At 29.7% G+C, this 24,388-nt stretch overlaps 1 protein-coding gene across 1 annotated transcript; it reads right to left on the reverse strand.

The window, feature by feature from the left end:
* Nucleotides 1-1,207: 1,207 nt before the first annotated feature.
* Nucleotides 1,208-24,130, reverse strand: LOC136977541 (apoptosis regulator R1-like). Its single transcript, XM_067273037.1, has 2 exons — nt 23,536-24,130; nt 1,208-2,909 (listed from the first exon to the last, which is right to left on the reverse strand). Exons 1-2 carry the CDS (start codon nt 23,959-23,961, stop codon nt 2,766-2,768), a joined length of 570 nt encoding a protein of 189 aa, XP_067129138.1. The 5' UTR covers nt 23,962-24,130; the 3' UTR covers nt 1,208-2,765.
* Nucleotides 24,131-24,388: the final 258 nt, after the last annotated feature.

The raw sequence follows: 24,388 nt of genomic DNA on the forward strand, positions 1-24,388 counted from the left end.
AATATATGATGGTCGAATCCCACTGTGCACATACTCAAAACCAAAAGATGCATCTACACGACTAATTTAGAGTCCTGCAGTATGTCATTCGTTCTAGGTAAGAATGTCAGTGCAATTAGCCATCCATTACTACTTATTTCTGTAATTAGACTGCCAGCATCGTACAGACGCAATTATGTAGACTACAATAATTTATTGCTTGAAACTAAAGAGTAATACAGGCTAATTGGAGTACTTAGTATATTGATTACAATATTAACATTAACAATTGATAAAGCAACATTTTAGTTTTAAAAAATTATATCGAAATAGTAGCTTAAATTTCCTATAATTGGCTCTCTCGATTCAACTATTCAAAATAAAAAGCGTATTTATTGAAGTTATCTTGTGGAAGAATAAGCTCAAAATATCGATTTGGTCGAATTACGACATTTTAAGTTCGTTAAACAAATGATATGCGTGTTTAAGAAGCCATAAATATACTCGCAATTCGAGTAAAATAGCAGTTAAGTAGAAGCAGATTCTTAGACAAAATGATTTGAAAAAGAAAACAAATCCATTATTTTAAATCGATTAATAGCTTGAATATAAACGTCTGATAAATGCCCATGACAGGATAAAAGCTTGGAGTTTTAAACATTAGATTTCTAGACTAAAAATTGAGAAAAATTAAGCTGTTAATAGAGTAACAATACTCAGAACTGAACGGGTACAAAGTATGTTACATAAAACATATTGTTCTATTTTAGTATTTTAAATTCTTCGCATATAGGGCTTAAATCCACAAGCATTTCCGTGTACACGGCCTTGTTCTGATAGAAGTTTAATTATCATTTAATAGTAATTTTAACGTTGATTATTTAGATTCTGAATTATCACTTGTCATTTTGCTTAAACTAATAGGAATAATTCATTAATAAAGCTCACGAATAGAAAATATTCTCTTGTTACAATACAACTTAGTTATGTCGACCGTTGATAACGATTGCATTAACGCTCTTGTTTGTGTTAACAATTTCCCTTTTATTAGACTAATTAAAAGGTTATTGTTAACCGCTGCGTATTCAATTTATCGAAGCGATTCATTTACGGTTGTACTGGTACAGTACATGTAGCAATTATTATACACACGTACAGTACAACCGTACATGTTTAATCCCTATTTTTAATAATTAACAAACACCAGAAATAAATTTTCTACAAAATAGAAATATTTAAAACTTTTTATTTCAAAAAGCTTAAAATACAGAATTTCCACGAAATAAAAAAATCAGAGGAGAACAGATGTTTTCGAACTTAACCTAAATCGACGTAATCGGTTCAAACCCCGAGTACCATTTGGGAACCGCGTCACGCGCCATCCACGTGTCCACCATTGTTCCTTACCCTAAACGTTAAACAGCTGTATCCTCCACCTGCCTCCAGATCAACAAAATTAATGTTGGCTTTTAAAGACTCGCTTTTCGGTTTGTTCGAAATCGGTTCTATTAAGAATAAAATTCACGGAATGATCAAATAAAAATAATAATAATAAAAAAAAATCAGACGAATCCGTAGCGCATGGATTACCGGTTAATTAATTGAGATCAAAACCTATAATTTAAAAACACGATAAAATTATAAAACCTGATTCGAAATCCGCGGGGATCCATATCTACCAAGGTTAATTACAGACGATTATAAACGCACCATTCCCATTACGAAAAGTTCAATTAAGGCATTTTTAAATGTCCCTCGAGAACTCGTTGGTAAATGGTACTTAGTAAGGAAAGATGTAACCATTAATTAGCATTACTTGATAAACATTATCTACCCGTATGAGTCGAAAACGAATTTAAAATAAATGCATGTTGATAAATCTCGTGCGATGTTTCTAGGGTCGAAAGGGGAAATCTATAGTATTTTCATCATTATATTATACATAAGGTTTTTTTTGGGTCGACGACTCTACAAATAATCATCGGTTCGTTTGAATAGAGTCAGTCAATCAATAGCAAAACACGATGACGTCGGGTCGGTGAACTTGGGGTGTTATCGGATACATTTTGTTGGGTTCGCTTTCCACGAACTTTTTTTTTAAACCAGAAAATTGTTCATTCATGATATCGTATAGCTCGGTTGAGAATGGGAGTGTCGCACTAACAAAGCCGAGTTGCATGAATTACAAAATGGAAGTCGATAATAATAAAGTTCCAAATCATGACAGCTAGTAATACATTAAAAATAAAAAAAAAATGTTTAATTACAAAATTACAGCAAATAAATTGTTGCAGATCTGCGGGTAATAAAAATGCCAGTCGTGCTCCATTATCTATGCATATATTTATATATATATCTTATATATAAATCTCTGTGTCGAATATTTAGTGGAGAAACTGCCCAACGAAATTTGTACCAAAATAAAATGTTTTCGAAATCCGTTCGGACATAGGGAACGGGAAAACCCAAAATTGAACCAGAAAATACACAAATAAAATCATCCTATTACAGACGAATGTTTTCCACAGTTATACTTTTTCATCGTTAAGAAAATGTTCCATTTTGATAATAATAATAATAATATAATAAAAAAATCCAAAGTGAGGTTAGATAAGAGTTCGGAGGGTTCGACGAGGTACGAACGGTTGCCATGGTGATTGGGAGAGGAGTTGCTTTCACACGAAACATACGCACCAATCACACACATACGACGACGACATATCGAACCATTTTTTTCCTTGTAATTTTTATTCGATATTTCGAGTTTGTTACAGCACCGGTTCAATCTACGATTTGGAAGACAAGATGGCCCCCACTGTCAGGGCGCCGATGACACCCGCAGCCACACCACAGACGAATTTCTTGAGAACGGGCCAGGGAGATTCGGATCGAAGGTCATCGTATCCTTCGTGGAAAGTCACCAGGCCATCCTGCATTAAAAAAAAAAATAAAAATAAATAATTATGTATTATATATATTTTAAATATCTCGTCAATTATAATGGGACGAAATACGACGAGCAATTACAGTTACAAAAAACTTAAACGGAAAAACCTGTACTGTAATATAGTAAGCACCTAAGTCATTCACCAACAAACAGGTACATTGATAGATAACGAGCGGAGAATGAATGAATGGAATAAACAGATCCCATAGAAAACTGTTATTGTTCCGTTGGTCACACGTCAGTGATCTACTATCGTCTAGATATACTGTATAATATGACAATTCTTAAGAGTAAATCTTCAACAGACCAATTAGACTATCACGCCAGCAAACAGGAACCACGCTCCGTCGACTGGCGGAGATTGTATAATAAACGGACACAAAATTATCTTCCTAGTTATTCAGTAGTTAAGTTGTAGAGGTGGCCTACTTTTTCTATTTCCTGGAGGAACGACATGCAACTTTTACCAAACGTTCACACACTAGTATTAACAGATGATTGTTAGTTGATAACGATAACTAACTTTTCTTTTGTCTTTAAATGCTGTCATTCTAAACATTTAAATTCTGTGATTACATAATTTATTGTAAAATATACATAATATTAAAAATTGCAAAATAATTAATAGAATATTATTCAATACAATTGCATTGCACGACCTCTGAATTATGATAAAATTATATAAATTTCTGAAAAATTCATTTTTTAATTACTTACCAAATTTTGAAATCAGCGTATTGGACAGCGGTCATTATTATTAATGGGATAAAAAGTTGTAATTTGTTATTAGTTTTGAAATGTTTTAAATTTATAGAATTAACTTTTCTACGTATATACATTTTATTAAACAGTTGAACTGCAAAAATGTACACTGTGTATATTAAGTTTTACTTCCAGTTGATTTAAAATTCGTTACAAAGATTCATAGCTTGTTACAGAAAGCATATAGTAATAAAGCATTATCATGTGTGTATATGAAAATACCTAAAACACTCAAAACATACCAAAAAAGATAATAGTAAATAACAAACAAGCAAAAAAATTGTAATCAAGATCAAAAACAAATTAATTCCAGAATATGGACTTAAGCAAATAGTCTTGAAATAATTTTTGCTATCGGCATACGCCACTATATATTAATTTTTCTTTTATATGAGATTACGGCCGATTGATCTCAGATATTAAAATATTTTTTAAATGATTCTGAATGTAACAATGTAGAATCTGGCAACATTGATTAGCTAGTATAGCTTTGAGAATTATTTTTTGTTGAGTTGAAAAATATGCAGTTTTGCCTAACACTACATTAACTTATCTGAGAGATACTGCAACCTATTAGAACATATTACCATTTCCTTTTTTTAGATTTTTTGGTTTTCTGTCTGAAAAATGGAAAATAATCACAGCTCAAATTGACAATGAGATGGATGTTGAAGAATTACAGCCGATAGTAAGTCAGTTGATAAAAATTTGATTATTGAATATGAAAGCAATGCCAATAAAAATGATAATGAAGAATGTGCTGAAAATTTTGATAGTGAAAAGAAATTTCTGATGAAGTTATCATACATATATGTTAATATATACAGCAAGCAATTCTAGGTTTCATTTTAATTTATTTTTGTACATTTTTTTAAAATAAAACTCCATTAAAAAAAATGATTATTTTTTCTCATACTTTGAAAAAAAGCTAACATTTTGATTAGAAATACAATGCATTTAATTTAAACTTTTGTTAACCAACACAGATTTTATAGCAATTTTTTTATTGTTGTATCTAACAGACTCATCTCAACTTCACTTGATAGTTTTGACACTGACTGCCAGAAGATTCACACGTGTGTGTGTGTGTGTGTGTGTGTGTGTGTAAGGGTTTAACCATTGACTAATATTGCAAATATGGAAATTTCAGTATTTCTTACCTGTAAAACTGTTCTTTTATTAGAAACTAGACCACCTACGACCCATTGGGTCACTTACTACTTGTAAAAAATATAAGATAGTATAATAGCTAATAATAGCAGCAAAAATGCTACTATTACAGTATCTTCTATTTTTATTTTTCCATTTTGGTCTAATTATAACAATATTAAAATAAATAATATCTGATTATAATAAGCAGAGTACACTGTATTTTATTTTTTATAAATTTTATTTTTTTTACTAAAATTTATAGAATTAGTTTTTAAATTTTTATATTAAAACTGTTAATAGAATCCTCTCTCTCTTAAATGTAGGTGTCAATTCAAATTGAATTGATAATTTCTTTATCTGAAAAAAACTAAAATCAATTTTTAACCAACTTATATCCTATATACCAGCAGTGGCCAACAAGTTGATTGCGATCGACCAGTCGATCGCCAAGCCAATTTTGGTCGATCGCTCGCGATGTTGTCTTGACTTAATATATTATATTTGTAACTGAATGCAATAGTACACATGCAGCTATGAATTGACTCATAAGCAGCACACCTCATACTGAAACACAGTGTATAAACATAGTATGTATTTCACGATGCCATGAAACTTTGGGAAGTTGTTTAATACATTCCCACGAAGGTTTGTGGCATATGTAAAGATCACCATTTCCCCCCTTTCAAAAATATATTTATATATGGATTAAGGCTTTTATGTCCAACAGATGGCGCTAACTTCCGACGACCTAAGTTGCTTTCTGTGAGGCATTATGTTTTCTGTGAGAATGGACCTAAGCAGATCATTTTCTACCTATCTATATAAATAAAATACAACGTTTGTTTGTTCCTACTGATTCCTTTGAAATTTTGACATAATGTTGCATTCGAATATGCATGTGTTTTTATATAATATACATGTCGAAATTCCGCCTACGGGGGGGAGATGGACGGGATTAAGGCTTACTGTGAAGAACTCTGCTTCTATTTATACTATTTTACATGCGGTTTTTTGCGTTTTTAATTGCGTTTTAATAGGCGACGTCAACAGAATATACACTAAAAAGGGATTTTTCGATATTCCCCAGCGGGAAAAGGGACAGGATTAAGGCTTACCGTGAAGAACTCGGCTTCTATTTATACTATTTTACATGCGGTTTTTTGCGTTTTTAATTGCGTTTTAATAGGTGACGTCAACAGAATATACACTAAAAAGGGATTTTTTGAAATTCCCCCCACGGGGAATTGTTACACATTTATAATAGATACATTTTGAGCCACAACAACGCGTGGCCGGGTCAGCTAGTATATTATATTTGTAACTGAATGCAATAGTACACATGCAGCTATGAATTGACTCATAAGCAGCACACCTCATACTGAAACACAGTGTATAAACATAGTATGTATTTCACACTTCTCCTCCCCACTTAGACTATGCCTATGACAACAAGTCGATCGCGACACATTTTTAAGATAAAAAGTAGATCTTATGTACACAAAAGTTGGCCACCCCTGCTACATACAGTATTAAATTGCATAATTCATACTTTTCCAGCAAATGGGTTTAATTCAAACTTTTTCGGTTTATTTTATAAACCTACCTCAGGTTTCAAACTACAAAATTCTCAAATTTCAAACTGGAATGTTTCAAACAGTTAACCATGTTACTTATAAATTTTTTTTTAATATTGTAATTTTGGATACAGAAAATATATTTGAAAATGTATTTTATATATTAATGAAAAATCAAGCACAAAATAAAATGAAAATAGTGAACAATAACAGTCCAATCTGCATATGCTTTTCTTTATAATTAATCCATAGAATTATTAAGAATGACCACCAAGCATTAGATAGGTCTATTAACCATAAAGACTCAGAATCTCTATTTTTAAATGTGGCCTTGAATATCACCATTCTTAAGTGGTGTTTCATCATACTCTTTTTATTGTTTTTGCTTCATTTAAACTATTTGTTGGAAAAGTAAATGGTTTTGATTTTACAAGTTACCTATCCTAGCTTTGATTTTGGATTTTAAAATTGTATTTTCAATTACACTTACGAAAAGGATAAATTATTAAATTAAAAAAAAAAGTGTAATTTGAGAGTGTTTCAGTTTAAATTAAAAATCATTTTTCTAACTAGAAATAAAATTGGATAACTTTACTTTTAAAGATTTAAAAGTCTAGAAAAAATTTAAGATTAGTATTTCATTTTTATAATTATTTTCAATACAAAATTTGTAGTAGTTCCTTTTTACTTAAACTATTACTACTGTTATCATATAAAGTAAGGGTCTCCAACCTATAACGCAGCACTGTATTTTGCCCAGGGGCCAAATATGCTTTTGGTGCAGTATCTACCCACCCCACATAAAACATGGTCAGAGTAAAAACAAGCTATCACCAACATTTGACTAGATCAACAAAGCAATATAAACTTTTCAAGTCAACTAGAATTAATAAACCTTGCTACAACTGGATTTTAAAAATCCTATTTAAACAGGAGAGCTTGTTAAAGTGTTACAAATCTATATAAGAAAATTTTTTAAAAGTCTTAAGTTTACATGGAGAATATTTTGTATACTTTTCAAAACAAACCTTTGCAAAAATGAAATATAAATAGAAATAATGATGATCATTGTTCAACAAAATATCTAAAGGAAATTTTAACATTGTACGCCGCAAAGCTTATCCCCAATTTTGACAACAGTCTTTCCTTAATGTTAAATTTTATTAAAGGAAACAGGACGTAAAATGAAAAATAATTTGTTTTGTCTTTTTTCTATATTCAACTTACTTTGGAAAAAATTGATGATGATGTTAACAACCTGCGATATATTCTTTTTAAATACTGTACTTAATATTGAAAAATATTTTTTTTGGGGGAAAAGTTGTTATTCACTGTTTCATTGTTATCTGATTAAAATGTAGCTGGTAAAAGTTCTTTTATTATATTTTTAAAAATAAAGACATTGAATTTCACAAATCATTATAATGTATACAGACATATACTTTACCAAGTTTTAAATTTATGCATAATTATAACCCAATTTCTGGCAACATTTACTATAAAAATATACATAACAGTGCTGTAAGTGATATATGTAATACAAATTTTGCTTATAATTAAATCTCAAATCTCTTGCTATTTATTGATTTTGATCATAGGATAATGAATAAACTGCCTATAAAAAAGAATGATGTCATTTCCTGTTTGTGAAATTCCTTATTTATTTTGATCTGTCTGCAAAAAGAAAATACAAATTTTGATACAATACAATTATGCAGCCAAATTAACATGCTAATGTCTTGTTTAAAAAATAATCACGGTGATTCTTAGATTTATAGTTCAGTGAAAATTTCAATTAAGTATAAATCATAAACTGAAAGCAAAATAAAGTTTTATATTCAATGTAAAAATATTTTAAAATTAAAATAACTACTTATTTACTTATGACAAAGATTATGACTTTTTTGCCTATTGCTGATCTAGTATAAAAATTTATAACAATTTATATTACATTAATGATGGTTGTATTAATAAACTTAGAAGCTCAACATATGTAAATAACAAGAATTTCAATGCAAAACAAAATTGTTATTAAATCAATAACGCAAATTTATCACAGGAGAAAAACAAAATTTTACAGGAAGATATCTCTTAAAAATTAGGAAATGAATGCAAGACTTAACATCAAAGTCAAATCAAATTTTCCAGCCAGATATATAGGGATTTACACATTAAGGAATTTGGTTAGTTCAAATTCTGAAGTAGCCATATTTTGAAGTTAAAATTCTGTCTGAACTGTGTATGGCCGCATTTCTTTATGCAGCGAGAGTGTAGCGAAATGACGTCACGAGCAGTGTTGGCCAATTAGAAACCAGTTCTAGCGTATTCACTGTAAAGCGCTTCTCGAGCGCTGCATAAAGAAACGCGCCCTATGTTAACTTGTATGTTTAGATCAAATTGCTTCCATACTGCAAGAGAACAATAGACCAATACAACTCTAATGTGGTCCATGAGGCTTTGCTTTTACAGTAACACATTTTTGTGTTACCTATGACTCACCTTAACTATCAACTACTTTTATCACTCTTATCTTTTAAAATTTGACTGGCTTTCGGGTTGCAAGATTGGGCTACAAGTAACAGATTGAGATATTTGTAGGGATCTGTTACTAGGTTTAGGTGACTTACTACATTTTTAGGCTACTTTAAAAATAATTTGGACTACATTTCAAGAATTTTGATTTACTTTTAAGTTGCCAGATAAGTTCTATCTGATTATAAGTTCTTACAACCACTTATAAGGTTCTCACCAGATATGTGCTGTTTAACTTTGGTGTTAGTGCAGTATATATCATTTTGCTAAATCTAGCTAATATCTGTCATACAACCAGAAAGTACAAAACAAGTTGGCAGAAAGTGAACATTTTTTTATTTGTCAAAGTAATATAGCCTTAGGAAAAGGCTCCAAGAGAAGCTCCAAGGAAATCTCAATTGCAAAAAACACTAGAAATTCTCCAGGTGGTGAACAAGAATAAATGTTTGAAAAGTGAGATTGCAAGAGCTTTCAATATTCTTTTTTGCCTCTATAAACATGACTAAAAAACCGACAACTTTGAATAATCAGCTGAATCTGGTGCCAAAATTGGCAAACAAAGGTGTCTGCAGACTGCTGAATATGAGGAATTAGAAGAGGCTCTTTTCCAGTGGTTTTGTGATATACACACAAAAAATATTCTTGTCAAAATCTCTGATCAAAGAAAAGATGGTTGCAAAATGCAGAATTCCTACTCAAATTTTTCTTTTAAATTCCATGACTTTGCCTGACCCTCATGTACCTTGTAGTATGGGACATCAACAAAATAAAACAGCATTTAACTTATTATGCACATATTCTATTGCTTCTCCAGCTTTTTAGTTATTTTTTTCTAGTTAACAGTTAATAATTTGGCAATTATAAATAATACATAAAACTAAAAGTAAAATGCTTTATTAAATTAAAATAGTTTATCCTGTTATTAATCCATAATCATAAATCTATGTGGCTTAAAAAGAAAAAGCCATTATTTATTATTCATTAACAAATTCTGTGTAATACATATACAAAAAGTATATATTTATTAAACTCATCCCTTAATAAATTTCCTGAACTTTATTAATATTTCATAAAGAGGAAAAGATTGTTTTGTTACACAATCAAAATTATTTATCATTTTATTACTTTGTATGCTTGGGAGAAATTTTGGGTCCTGAAAATATTCTGTACCCTTTTCATAAGTTATATTGCACCATATTGTGCCTGCAGACAGTTACACTTAGTTAAGCATATTTCCATCAAATAAAAAAATAAATAAATAATAATCAAGGCAGCCAAGAAGGCTAATGCCCTGACTTTCCATGATGTTTTCTGAACATTAACAAAAATCCCTGATTTTTCCTGACATTCCAGGTGAATAGTAACCCTAAATATGACAACACAAAAAAGAAAGGTCCAGTTGCTGGATTGAGTGTCATCTCACAATATTGAAGGCCTACCCTTCCCAATGTGCATGTGCTATTTTTACAAGCAAACACTACCAGTGTTATCAAGCTCTTAGACCAAGACATGAATTTCACAACTTAAAGCTGGGTAGAAGAAGTGTTTGGTGCAGTACATGCTTGGAGAAATTTCTTGAAATTTATCTGCTGAAGAAATCAGAAAATGGAATGTCTTGGATGCTCTGCAGAATGTTTTGGTCTCCAAATTTCAAGAAATTTCAGCTGAAAGCATCAAACTAACAAACAAATTTCAAGAAATTCCAACTGTTTTGCAAAACCAGGTTTTGTTCAATGGTATGCAGATGCAAATGATGTTGAAAGTAGCCAGCAAAATAAAAAAAATTAAAGTGCCACCTGAATAGGAAGCCTTAATAGAAAACATTGATTACATTATGAACTTCCCAGATTAAATGAATGTGGCTAATAATATTGCAAAAACCTATGATATTGACGAGACAATTCCAACCCTGAATGCAGCTAGCACAAATGCTAGATGTTCTCAGCAGTGACGATGAAAACAGTGAGGCACCACCTTGAAATCCTGTCAATAGCAAGGAAATTTTTGCAGCCCTGTCTACAGTTCACATGTTGCTTGAAGATAATGCTGTGAATGCTAAGTAAGGATATTCATTTTGTCCTTGAGAAGCTGTACACCTTTGCACATACACAATACAAACAAACAGCAAACAAGCAACTGAAGAATTCTTTTATCTAGCGAGGGAGACGCTGCTACATGCTCAATGAAAAGACAGAACAATGTTTTCAATCTGCATAGATCATCAGGTCAGTGAATTCTAAAATGCAATGCATAAAAGGAACATATGTTTCTTAAAGAACTTTTAAAAGCAATCATATGTTCCTTTCTTACATTCTATTTTAGAACTCTGACCTGATGAAGAGAAGATGGATGCCGTAAGTCTGCACAGTACAATAGTAGAGTGTGCATAACATTATCAATGTTGAATTATACAGTATTTATATTATTATTAATAATTATTAACTAAAGTAACATTCTGTATATGTAGCAGTATTCCATTTGCTTACTAAATTATGTTAATTTTCTTATATTTGGCATATTGTACAGAAATGTGTAAATCTTGAAAATTCAAAATTTATAATTTGAGATTACTTGATCAAACATACAGTATGTTCCTTTGATTAATTTATGAAATATGGTAATCTTAAGGCAATAAGGAGTAGGCAAGAACAATTGCACATCAACAATCTCATTTTCAAAATATAACAAGTTACAGCACAAATGCTATCTATGATGCTCAATGTTACACTATTATACTTATAAACAGCATAATGGAAAATACAAATGTTTAAACTCACTAATGAAACCAGAATTTCCACTAACATTATAAAGGACATGTTAAAATAATAAAAACAAAAATTGTGTAATTGAGGCAGATTAGCAAAGCCTCTTCTATGTGGCTTATAGAATTGATTTAATTCTCATAATTTAGTAGGTTGATTTTGATTAAATTTTGTCATTTTACACAAGACAAATTAAAAATATAATAAAAATCAGGAGGTCCATGATTTCATTTTTGAGATGCATGTGCTTGTACAAAAGATCTTGTAATTCTTAAAAATTCTTTTTTATGCCTTCAATGACATCATTACTGCAGTAGTGGCAAACAATCATCATAGGTGCCCCAAAACATTATTACCGACTTGCTAGCACTTTTACTACTAAATGAACTAGTCTTAGTTGAAGTCGCTGGTCCTGATATATTGCAAGGAAATCAGCAAACCACAACAACAGTCTAATCAACTGGTAAGTGAACACTGCTGTTCCATATTGTGCAAATCCATATACAACATAACTGAGGAACAATATCAACCATATAGTCATTGATGTCACTATGTTACATTGAATGTTCCTAAGTATGACTTATCTCATTTATACACAGCTGTGCTTGTCATAACATTTTCAACACCTATTAGTGATACCAATGGTTGGCTTCCACACTTATTACTGTATTATTCTGTTTCTACTAACATAGACTGAGACTACTTTTTTGGGCACCACACTAATATCATAACAGAGGATCATTATTATAAAAGTTAATTATTATGCAATTCATCTAATACTGTTGTCTGTTACCAACTTTAACATTAATTAGCATAATGCCAGCAATTTAAACTCTTATTGCAAGAAATAATGTTATTACAACTAAACATTTAAAACATTGGTTAAGACTTATAACAATAACTTATGATTGCATATTATCAACCATCTGATAAGCTCTTTTCATGTTTATCAGGTGTTAAAAACATTAATGATATTTTTATTATTTTTGAGTAAGTTACATTTGTAAAAACTGTGCTAACTTATCAAAATTAGCAGGTTCAGAAATGTAACATTAACTGACTGACATAATTTAATCTGATTACACTAATGGATCTGCATACACAGAATGAGTTGATACTCAATTTTGTGAAGTTTTCAAATTCTGGATCTGATAATGATGTTTACCTGGTATCTAAACATTACATAACTTGATTCTTGATTAATACCAAATGATCTGCCAGATTAAATATTAGGCTATATTATGGCTATATTAGATAACGCCCAATACAGTCCAACAGATCTCTTGGTACCTGGTATATACTTTTTGCATTACAATCAAAATGAAAGTATTCCTATTTAACACTGTTAATAAAAAGATATTTAGCAGTCCCAATGTAACCAAATTTGCTATGGTGGCATTTCAAAATATGCAGCAGACATTTTACAGAAATGTCTGCTGCATTTAATTTCAGTAAAATTAGTGCTAAAATTTGCCAATATGACACTTAGCACTGCAAGCAACAAAATATTTTTGTACAAGACATTCATGCTATACAGAGACAAATACCAATGCCGGGAATAATGCTCAATGTGATTCCTATTTGTGTAAAAACTAAAAGGGCAACAAACTATATTCACTGGCTAACCAGAATTAATCCTCAGTGACACTTGTCAAATGCATATGATATAACTGGGTTCACTGAAACATGGATAAGAATTTTCTTTCAAGATAAAGAATATCTTGAAAGAAAACACATGGTGTTAAGCAGTAAAGCTCAGAGGATAAGGAGATTTGGGCATCCTTCCGGAGGTCTATTATTGTTAATTAAAAGATCTCTTTGTGTGTTATTACAATCTCATTTAACTAAAAAATATATTTTTGCTCCGACAGAATTGGAACAGAGGCTCCAAGTAATTTGGGGAGAGCCGCGAGTAGGAGTTATATTAATATACCTATCTCCATCAGCAGATAAAACGGCAAGCTTTCTTGAAGTCCAAAAAATCATTGATCAGTGGACAAATTTTACAAATCTGTGATTATTGGAGGGGACTTTAACGCCCGTATAGTAGAGAAGTTAGACACAGGGTATAAAGGCAGAAAAGTTAGTATCAATAACAAGAGAGAATCTAAAGATAAAATAGTCAACACTGATGGGAGAACTTTACTGGACTTTGTACAGAAAAACAAATTATTTATACTAAATGGCAGGTTTATCGGCAATCTCCCAGATGAATATATGTTTATAACTTATACTGGTAAATCCACTACAGATTATTTGTTCCAAATTTATTTTAGATCAGTGTAAAAAAGTGACGGTATTCAATATAGATGAATCAGATCATTTTCCAATCCAATTGAAATTAGTAGGAAATACAGAAGAAGTAAGTACAATGCAGAATCATATACAAAATCAAAATGAATTAAGACCAGTCAATAGTAGAATATTTAATAAATCGAAATTCATAAAAGAAATATCATCACAAGAAAAAGAATATAAACTGATTGATAATTACAACAACCTAATAACTACAATTGAATCTTATCGATTTAAGAGATGTCCAAGGAATAAGTGACTAAAATTCAAACAAAACTGGTTCAATAACAAGTGCTACCATTATAAGATAAGAAAACAAAAGAGCCTACAACAATTCAGAAAAACCAATTTAGAATCATCTTGGAAGAAGTATATGGAGAATAAGCAGATATATATAAATTTTGTGAGAACAAAGAAGAAAAGATATTTTTTGGAAATCAGTGATAAATTAAGAGAGCTAAAAGATACAAAAGCATTCTGGAGTATCGTTAATATGTTTTGAAGACCTTCTTTGATAACTGGAGATACAAGTAGAGTGAAGTATAGTAGTTTGTATCAATATTTTAAGAAATTTTCAGATGATTACATAAGTAAAAACAGTGCAAATATTATGGAAAGTTATTCCTAAGGAAAAATTGCTCAGAGAGATGTTTTATGTGGAGAATTTAAATCACTGTATTAAAAAACTAAAGGAAAAAACAGCTGCTGGTTGTGATGATATTCCTAACTATATAATAAAAAATCTACCAATGGATAGCTAAGTAACCAATGGATATAGTTGGTTACCTATCTAGACAATTCAATGACTTTTCTAATATGGGTGTGATTCCAAACAGTTGGAACAGAGTGATATTTTATATGTTGTTCAAGAAAGGTGAGAGAATGTCTCCAAATAATTATGGACCAATTGCATTATTGTCAAGCTTTTGCACATTGTTTACATCAGTTCTACTGACAAAGTTTAAAACCTGGATTGACAAAAATAATTATAGGATCAAGGATGGAGGCATGCAATTGGCTAAAATAATAATCAAGGATGGAGGCATGCAATTGGCTCTTTTTGTGTTGATGGCAATTATCCAGTTACAGCTTCTTAGAAAGAGACACAAGGTGTTTGCACTATTCTAGGACATTGAGAAGGCATAGGATGCCGTGAGCATTACAGATTTACAAAAGATGATGATTCAATATCAAGCAGAGGATCAATTGGTGAGAATAATAGGTTTACTATTTGGTCATTATGACAATAATCAAACAAGACAATAAAAAATGGCCATCATTTAAGATAGATTAGGGATTGTTACAAGGAGATCCTTGGTCTCCTCATCTTTATAATTTCTACATGTTCAATATGAACAAATGAGATGATGACAGTTTCATTTTTGATGAACATATAGTTCATTCAATTTCTTATGCTGATGATGTCTTCATAATAGCCCCAACAGCGGCTGCTTTATGAAGGTAAATACAGGCACTGAAAGCATATTTTGAGGAATTAAAATTAAAAATTAGCTCTAGTAAATCAATCATTTATAATGATATTTAGAAATGGGGCTAGACTTCCCAGGAAGAATATGTCCTTTTATTTTAACAATGAAGAGCTAAAGGTGGTATAACAAATTAAGTTCTTAGGAATTATTTTAACACCAAATTTATCCTTCGAAAAACAGGTTAGAGTGAGCATGGTTAAAGCTAACAATTTAATTAACAACATGGTGAAACTGTTTTCAACGATTAAATTAAAGAATATTCATGTTCATTTTGAGTTGTTTAATTCTATTATAGTGTATGCCTCTCCGATTTGGAACCTTACCAAATATCAGAAGCTGGATATTATTCAGAACAAGTTTATACATAAAATATTTACATTAGAGTATAACTCACCTGGTAGTGCGCTCAGGCTGGAACTGAGTAGGTTTAAATTATATGCGATTTTTATAAAAAGATGTATTAAATTCCTTTTTAAGATTAGAGATGGTGGAAACCTACCGGCTATATTACTGAGACAATTATACCACAAATCAATGATTAATGGGCAGTATGGAAATTGGGTAGGTCAATTATCTAAAGCAGTGTTTTTCAACCTTTTTGAATACGCGACCCTTTACAAGTTAAAAAAATTCTGGCAACCCCCAGGGTCATATTAAAACTATGTTAGTGATTTTAAAAACTACGTATTTAATTTTCTATCTGTTGAGACCTAACTGTCGACCAATTGTACTGTGCAAAGAAGTCGCAAGAGCCCTGCAAATAGTAACGTTTTTTTCTTTTTATTGTAGTGTAGGACCTATAAACACTTGTCTTTTTCTTTTACCCACGACCCCCGTGTAAGGCTTTTTGACCCCCGAGGGTCGCGACTCACAGTTGAAAAACACTGATCTAAAGCACTCAATAGTTACGGGTTTTCTATACAAACATTTATGGAATTGCCTGAGGTAAGTGAAGAGTTAAGTACTGAACTGGTTCAAAACATATTGGAAATCTAACTCAGGATGTCGAAGATACTCACAAGCGGAAATCTCCGGAGTGGTATGGCACAATCTTGGAATATCCATACAATAACAGCTATATGTTAACAAACTTACCCTTCAATATTAAAAAATTCTTTATTCAACTTAGACCAATACTCAACTTATATTCCAATAATGTCTGTCCTAGATATAATGACAATTTCTCAAAATTTCATTTGTTTTCTAAATGTAAAAAGGCTAGTGGATTAAGACATCGTTATAATCGTCACTCTCTAGGTAACTTTACATTGGAAATTTCGATGTATGGTTTTTTTCAAATTTTTTGTGGTGACTTTTTTCACTTTGATCTTTTTTCAGTAGACTAAAAGCACAAAAATTATTTCACAAGGTTCTGTCATGTCATACTGTTTAAGCATTGTGATCAAATGTGTTATTCGAAATTATTCATTAAAAAATTATTCAAATATGATTCCTATTTGTAAGTGATGGCTTAACGTGTTACTTTTGCTTTCTAGACTTTAAACTGATAAGACCAGTACCTGCGTTAATTAGTAAGTAAAACTGATAGTGATAAATAATTTGAAGTGGCAAAAAAAAATGAAAAACAGGCAAAATGGTTGGCAATAATTTTTTTTTAATTTTTTAGTGTGACCCCTATATGTATGAGTAAAAGAGTGCTTTTATAGATTTGTGGATTATAGTGCCAATTCTGCTGCAAGTACAGTACCTAAAAAGATAAAAATTTATGTTTAAAGGCAAAAATTTTAGATTTTCACTTTAATGGTTACCACAGATGTCACAGAATATTTACTGTATCAAATGAACAAGCACCAACTGCACTCTCATTAAAAAGTATATTAATAAAAAGACATCTGTCTTTTGATGCTAAACTATATTTGAAAACAACAATTTTCTAAAAAATTTACAAAAAACTCCTAAGAACATTCTATAGGAATCACTAGTTGTCTTCAAAAACAAAGACATGAATATCAAACAGCTTTTTGAAAAATGATCAAATGTTATGTTCTTATTTTCTAGAATTTTTTAAGAGATACATGAAATAATCAAATGGTTGAGTTTGAACAGAATTACATTTCAAACTCAAATGGAAGAGAGTATAAATACAAATTTTGACTGAACTATAGAAGTATTTGAAGAAAAATAGATTTCAGGTTGTTCAAATGCAACCACATTCTGTAACTTGAGTTTGCATGTTTGTACATGAAAACGACAAATCATTCCTGTCAAAGGTTCTTGCATACTTTTGTAAATTTTAAAAAATTGTTTCAATATAAATATATATATATATAAATAAATATAATCCTTTAGCTTGCAAATCACTAATATATTCAACAAGATAGAGTTGATGTAAATTTAATAAAATATATATTTTTCAATATTTTTCAAGTAATATTTGGAGATACAAATTATTTTAAAAATTAAGTTATATACAGTATATGATACATACAAATTCATTTATTAAATTTCCATAGACTGCTCTATTTACTGCAGGAAAATCTTGAAATATATCCTAAACCCCTAATACAAAATCTGACTGATAATATTAAAAAAAATCTCCTGAGCTGGCAACAGTGTTCCTAACGTACTGATAAGTGAAAGGACCCTTTTACTGTACAAATGAAATCAATGAGACCCGGTCATTGATGAAACAGTTTAGTGCTATTATATATGTTTTAGCTTGTTTCATTTGTATTTCACACATAAAATAAACTTAGAGCACAATCTTGTTATATCTAAATAAAAAGAATGTTTTATTAGATAAGTTAAGTTTTTTCCTAACAATTACATATTTGAATTTTTTGTTCTTAACTTGTCAAGAAAACTTTTAGACATTAAATTTTAAAATGTAATATGTCTACCATTTCAATATTTTGGATATAAAAAGTTCATTCTGATTAAACTGATAATCTTAAATTTTTAAAATTTGATATCACAGAAATAAATTTTATTGGATCTTGTGATGGTTAAGCAATTAACAAAACACTTATTTTTATAGATCTGAAACATAAGAGTGAAAATAATGCATAAGCATATAGTATAAACTATGCTTATGCATTATTTTCTATAATACTATATGCTATAGTATTATATAAAACTATAGCAAGAATCCAGCAACAAGTTGCTTAACTTTCCTGGGCAACATTTGGTGGCACCATCTGTTATCATGTTTTATTTAAACTTTTCATCTATTATAAAATGACAAAAAGCTTACTTTTAAAAAGGTAGGAATAAGTTTTATAAAAAAAATTGTAAATGCTAATAATGAGCAAAGTCATCGGACCAGTGGCGTAGCGTGGGTGTCAGCCGCCTAGAGGGGAGAAAATTTTGCCACCCCCTTATTTAGGTATTTTTACAAGATGATATTATTTATTGTGAAATTTTGCCACCCCCTAAAAGTGCCGCCCGGGGCAGGCCCCCCTACTATGCTACGCCACTGCATCGGACCCCACTTGTGGTATGACAACTCACTTTATCTCCCTACTCCATTGACCTTTAACCACCAAAATTTAATAATCATCAATTGCTAATACACAAACCTTCCTGCAAAATTTCAGAAATTTTTGACAAAGCACAGGAGTTATTAAGCTTCAAACAGGGTAAACAAAATCATGCTATGCACACACACTAACATCCATACATACAGAGATTACCCCCAAAGTTAGTTAAAAAGAACAAAATCTAATATAATATTCAAACTGCATTTAGCAGAAATAAGATCAAATATCTTAGAATAATACAGTAATGTAATAGTAATAATTAAGCAAAAAAAGATTGTTTTCTTGTCTACCCAAGTGAATTTTAATAATAGAATTTCTTTCAATTTACAGTTCTTTCATATCAAAATGTTAAATGAGCAATTTTGTAATAATTCTGCCTTTATTATTATTTTTTAATTTTGGGTTTTTAAAAACAAACTTTTTAAAAATAATGTTATATATAACATACTGCAATGACTAAACAAATTTATAAAATACAGGATAAGACATGTTTAAAATCAGTAATACTGATTTTACTCAAATGATGAGTCAATTGGTAAATAAATTTGAGTTGATTTTCAGACTAACTGCAAATATGTAAACTAGTGGTTTTAAAAATGAAATAGATAAATGTATTCATGAAAAATTTTTATATCAAAAATTTGCTATCAACATGAAATTTTACACAGAAAAATATTTTTCAACTAATGAAAACATAAACTGAACAATTCAGAAAGAATATTTCAAAATTTCTACCTAATACTTAAATCAGATATCAATGTTAAATAGAAGAATTTATTTCTAATTAAAAATTTTTTTAAAATTTACAGTAAAATGGTGAAATTTAACATAAAAATGAAATATTATAGCAAGAACAAAGTAATTCTTAGACATTTTATTATTTATTAAAAACATTTCATAAAAATCAAAGTAAACTTAAAAATTAATTAGAATGAAATTAGCTAAAGTATACAATTTAATATTAAAAATGTTACATATTAAGTAAATGTTACATATTAAGTTCTTCAATAAATAAAAATTTACTAAAAGATAAGAATCTTTATTCTTAGAATCAAGTATTTCTAAGATGTTCAATTTATAACTTAAATTAAATTATGAAATAATTTATATCTTCTAAAATATGACATTCTAAATCCTGTATAAATCAATCATTTGTTATTCTCCACTGACAACAAAAATTGTCATCCCTCTGGTTTTGAACCCAAGAAGGCAAATTTTAGTACAGTTTCTCTCTGAGCTCTGCATTTAAATTGATAAATTTCATATATATCAGGTCACATCCCTCACCATTCAACAACTCCATTGTGGGCCTGGCTAAACCTACAATAGATTTGACTAAAAAGACTCTTTGGTGCCCATATGGTGGAAAGAATAAAAAAAATGTTAATAATAATAATAATAAAAAATTACTCTTATTATTAATTTGTAAATGGAATATTAAATCACAAATAAACATGTTATTTAATGTAACTAAGAATGCTTCATGTCTTTTTCAGAAGATTTCAAACAATTCTAAGCTCTTTTACAAGTCAAAACAAACCTTTCCTATTTAAGACCTCTATACAAATCTTCACACAACAAGCTTTTATATCTCTTCAAAACTTCATTTTTAAAAGATTATTCATTCCTTATCAGATTTCATAATGTAAAAACAAAAATTTCTGTTTAAATTAAAATTTTTCATTCATTTACAAAAAAAAAATAAAACTTAATTTCTTAAAATGATAAATAACTTTTGTATATAATCATTTAAAAAGAAAATTTCCATAAATTACATTTTAGTAATTGTAATTATATTTTGATACAAGTATAATTGTTCTGGAGAATAAATCTGTCAGCACTATTTATTTGTACCTGTTTTTGGCTACCAACAGTTTTCTTATTTTGTGCTCATCAAGAAATAAGTTATTCTTGATGAGCACAAAAGTCACACTGACATGAACAAACTCACTCATTACTCATACTTGTAGACAAGATACATACAACAAACAGACCAATTTATATTTGAATTATTCATTTACTTTATAAAAAATTCTTTGCTATATAGCAACTTAAATTTTCATGAAAAAATTACATTATTTTAGAAAGAATTAACCTCTTTAAACACTACAGAGTAGACTTAACCCTAAAGTAATAATTCAATTAGCATTAAAGTGTTAATTTCACTACTGTAAAAGAATTTTTAAGGTCAAAAGACAATTTTGTTTATTTCATATTCATTTGCAAAGTTATTTAAACACAAAACAAGATACATTAGCATCATACAGCTAAATAAAAGAAAATAATACTAGAGTCAATTTTCTTAGGCATTAAATAAATAAATAAAAATCTCTTCAGTCTTTAAATAAAAGTTGAAAGATTGAAAATTTACAAAAATTGAACAATTCACACAGTCCTGATTTAAGTCTTTAGCTGCTTGAAATTAAAAAAGTTTTAAATAAAATATTAATTGATAAAATCAAATTTCAAATTGCATTTGGATATAAAAAAACTCAGCATTAATAAGTATTAATTTAATTTCAAATTATTTGTCCAAATATAAGACAGCAATAACTTATTTCATTAAAAACTTACTCCTGACTTGTGTTGTAATACTTCAATATGTTTTCTTTGCCTAAATGTATACATTTTGTCTTTCATAAAACCAGCTGCATTAACAGATAATAAATTCAAACTCTAAATCAGTGCACAAAAAGATGAGCTACATCAGAAACCTTTTCTTTGAATTATATTATAAAGTGTCAAAACTGACATATTGTAAAAGATAAATGAAATGAAATAAATTATTCAAAATATGACAACAAAATATTGCATAAAGTATTTGAACCAAATAGTAATTTACTCCTAGTTCTCATTTTATGACAGCTATAATTCTACTTTTTTTACTATGAGAAATTTCTAAATTTCTCATAATTATAAATATTAACAATAAACAAACTTCAATCTTGCAATTTCTGGTCAATTCATACTCATTTCTCAAATAAAATCTTGCAGCAGTCTACCCATTTGAAAAGTACACAAAAATACATGTTGTTCTTTGACAAAAAATAAGTTAATTATAGAAATTTTAATTGATTATAATGATAAAAACTATATTGACAAGTAATTAATTAATTGACTTCTTACATTGTAATTACTTTTAATCTTACAGTAAGTTAATTTATAATAAATGATATTGAAATATTTGAAATCATTTACACTTTTCTATAAATATATAGAATTAATAATATTCTTCTTTCTTTTTATTTTAAGAATAATGCATAAGTAACAAATTCTGTTGACAAGTGATTCACTTTTAGACAAGTTTAGAGCAACGGTAATTGTCTTGAACTGCAAAACAATATGGTATGACTTTTCAATCTCCATAGTGCATATGCAATTCTACATTTAACGATCAAGAAATGTTTAATTAATATTTTAATATCTAATATCTACTAATCAAATACCATATATATTCTTAATATATGCCAATAATTCCAAAAAAAAAAAATTGTTAATAATTTAAGTATATTTTCAAATGCATATTTTTAATAAAATACATTTAAAAGAATTTACTGAGTTTTGCAAATTTAACAAAAAAAAAAAAAAAAAAAGAGATAAAGTTTGTAACTTCCTGATTTTGATATATTTACATTCTTCACAATTCATTCACAGAACACTCCTTTCCTCTTAAAACATCACATTAGTCATACCACCCACGCCAAAAGATGAGTAAAAAGGTCATTTATCACATAATGTAGACAAAACGCGAAAAAAAAATTTACAAGACAACGTTTATTCTTTTACGCCATAATCGTAATTCATGTGTAATATTTTTATTTCGAGGTAGAAAAATTTACGATCAAAATCAACATCCCCGTCCTACCTGCAATTCGAAAATGCGAATGTCCTATCTCGTAGCAACCGCATTCATCCTTAAGTTTTATTTTCATTATGACGTTATAGATAAACATCGTTTTGTATCAAATTTATAAAAATATATGTGACACATACATCCTAAATATCATTTTACTACCGAGATTTTATTAAGCCACAACTCGTCTAACTTTTTTCACCATTTTTTTTTCCAAGCAGAAAAGTACGAAATGCAATTTTCTATAGGACGATTGAGAGGTTTCAAAATCATCGAAGATAATTTCATAATTATTACGACAGCCCGGCATATGTTAGAAAGTATTAACCTAACATTCGACTTTAATCGAATGTTAGAAAGTATTCGATTTTAAGCGAACAGTAACAGGAAGAAACATTAATATCGAAAGCGAAAAAAAAAAAAAAAAAAAAAAAAAATATTTATTATAGGATCATCGATTAATTTCTTATCTCTAGGAAAATTTCCCGTTTTCTGCCCCCAAAATAATAAAATAAAAATCGGAAATAACCTATTTACAATTAGCCAAAAACACGCAGACATAAGACGACTGGACGAATTAAAAGAGGATTAAAATACCCATTAAAGAGCTGGTTTTAAATTTCCTGCAAGGCAGCGCCTATGAGTAAAATGGAAGCAAAAATGGATGTTGATTTTTATTTTACACTTACCCAGCCGTCGTGATCTCTGATCCACGTTAGTAAATTAGATTTAATGTACGAGCTCAACCATTCTGCCACGTCGTTGACGATTTCCATGTGGCTCATTCTATGGCAAATGAGAGCCATTTCGCTGGCGAATACAAACAATGCCACGATTCTAGCCCAAGTGACCCCCTCGCTGAATAATTCGTTGGCAACCCCTAAGAAAGTGGCACGAGCAGTAGAAGGTTGGATGTCCAGACTATCAGTCATTTCCAAAAAACTGTCTCGATATCTGGTTTTGAATTCGTTTCCGAGCGATCTGAGTGAACTGTTCACTTTAGTCGGAGTAGCCGTCGGCGACCTCCATTCATAACCATTCATCTGCAGTTGGTATGAAATGTAGTCATTAACTATACAGCTCACCTCCATTTCTTCGGTACTATGTTCGGCCATCTTGTCTCCGAATCAACTTTACCAGCCCCGATTTGCTTTCAATACGTCGCTTCATTCACTTTTAAAACAGTACATCGCTTTTATCCCCTCTTAAAAACATACATCGCTTCTTGTACTTTTAAAATGAACGATGGCAATGGCTGTCGGCCTATCTCACGTCACGTGACGCACAGCGGTACCTAGTGGCAAAAATTTCAATTTTTATTTTTTTTAGGCGGATGATTTAAATAAATTCCTTTCCGTAATATTATTATAGTCGATGCGTTGTAGAGTAAAGAATAAAACGTTAGATATCTATATAAATATTTTATAAGTTTCCTATACTCGATATAAAGTATAAATAAATTAGCTTTTGTATATTTTAAAGAAAAACGGATTAAGGAATTTTTTACGATCATTAACCCTTTCGGTTCAAAGAACAATAAAG

The sequence above is a fragment of the Centruroides vittatus genome, unplaced genomic scaffold, assembly GCF_030686945.1.
Source record: "Centruroides vittatus isolate TY-2023 unplaced genomic scaffold, ASM3068694v2 contig_460, whole genome shotgun sequence".
NCBI lineage: Eukaryota > Metazoa > Arthropoda > Arachnida > Scorpiones > Buthidae > Centruroides > Centruroides vittatus.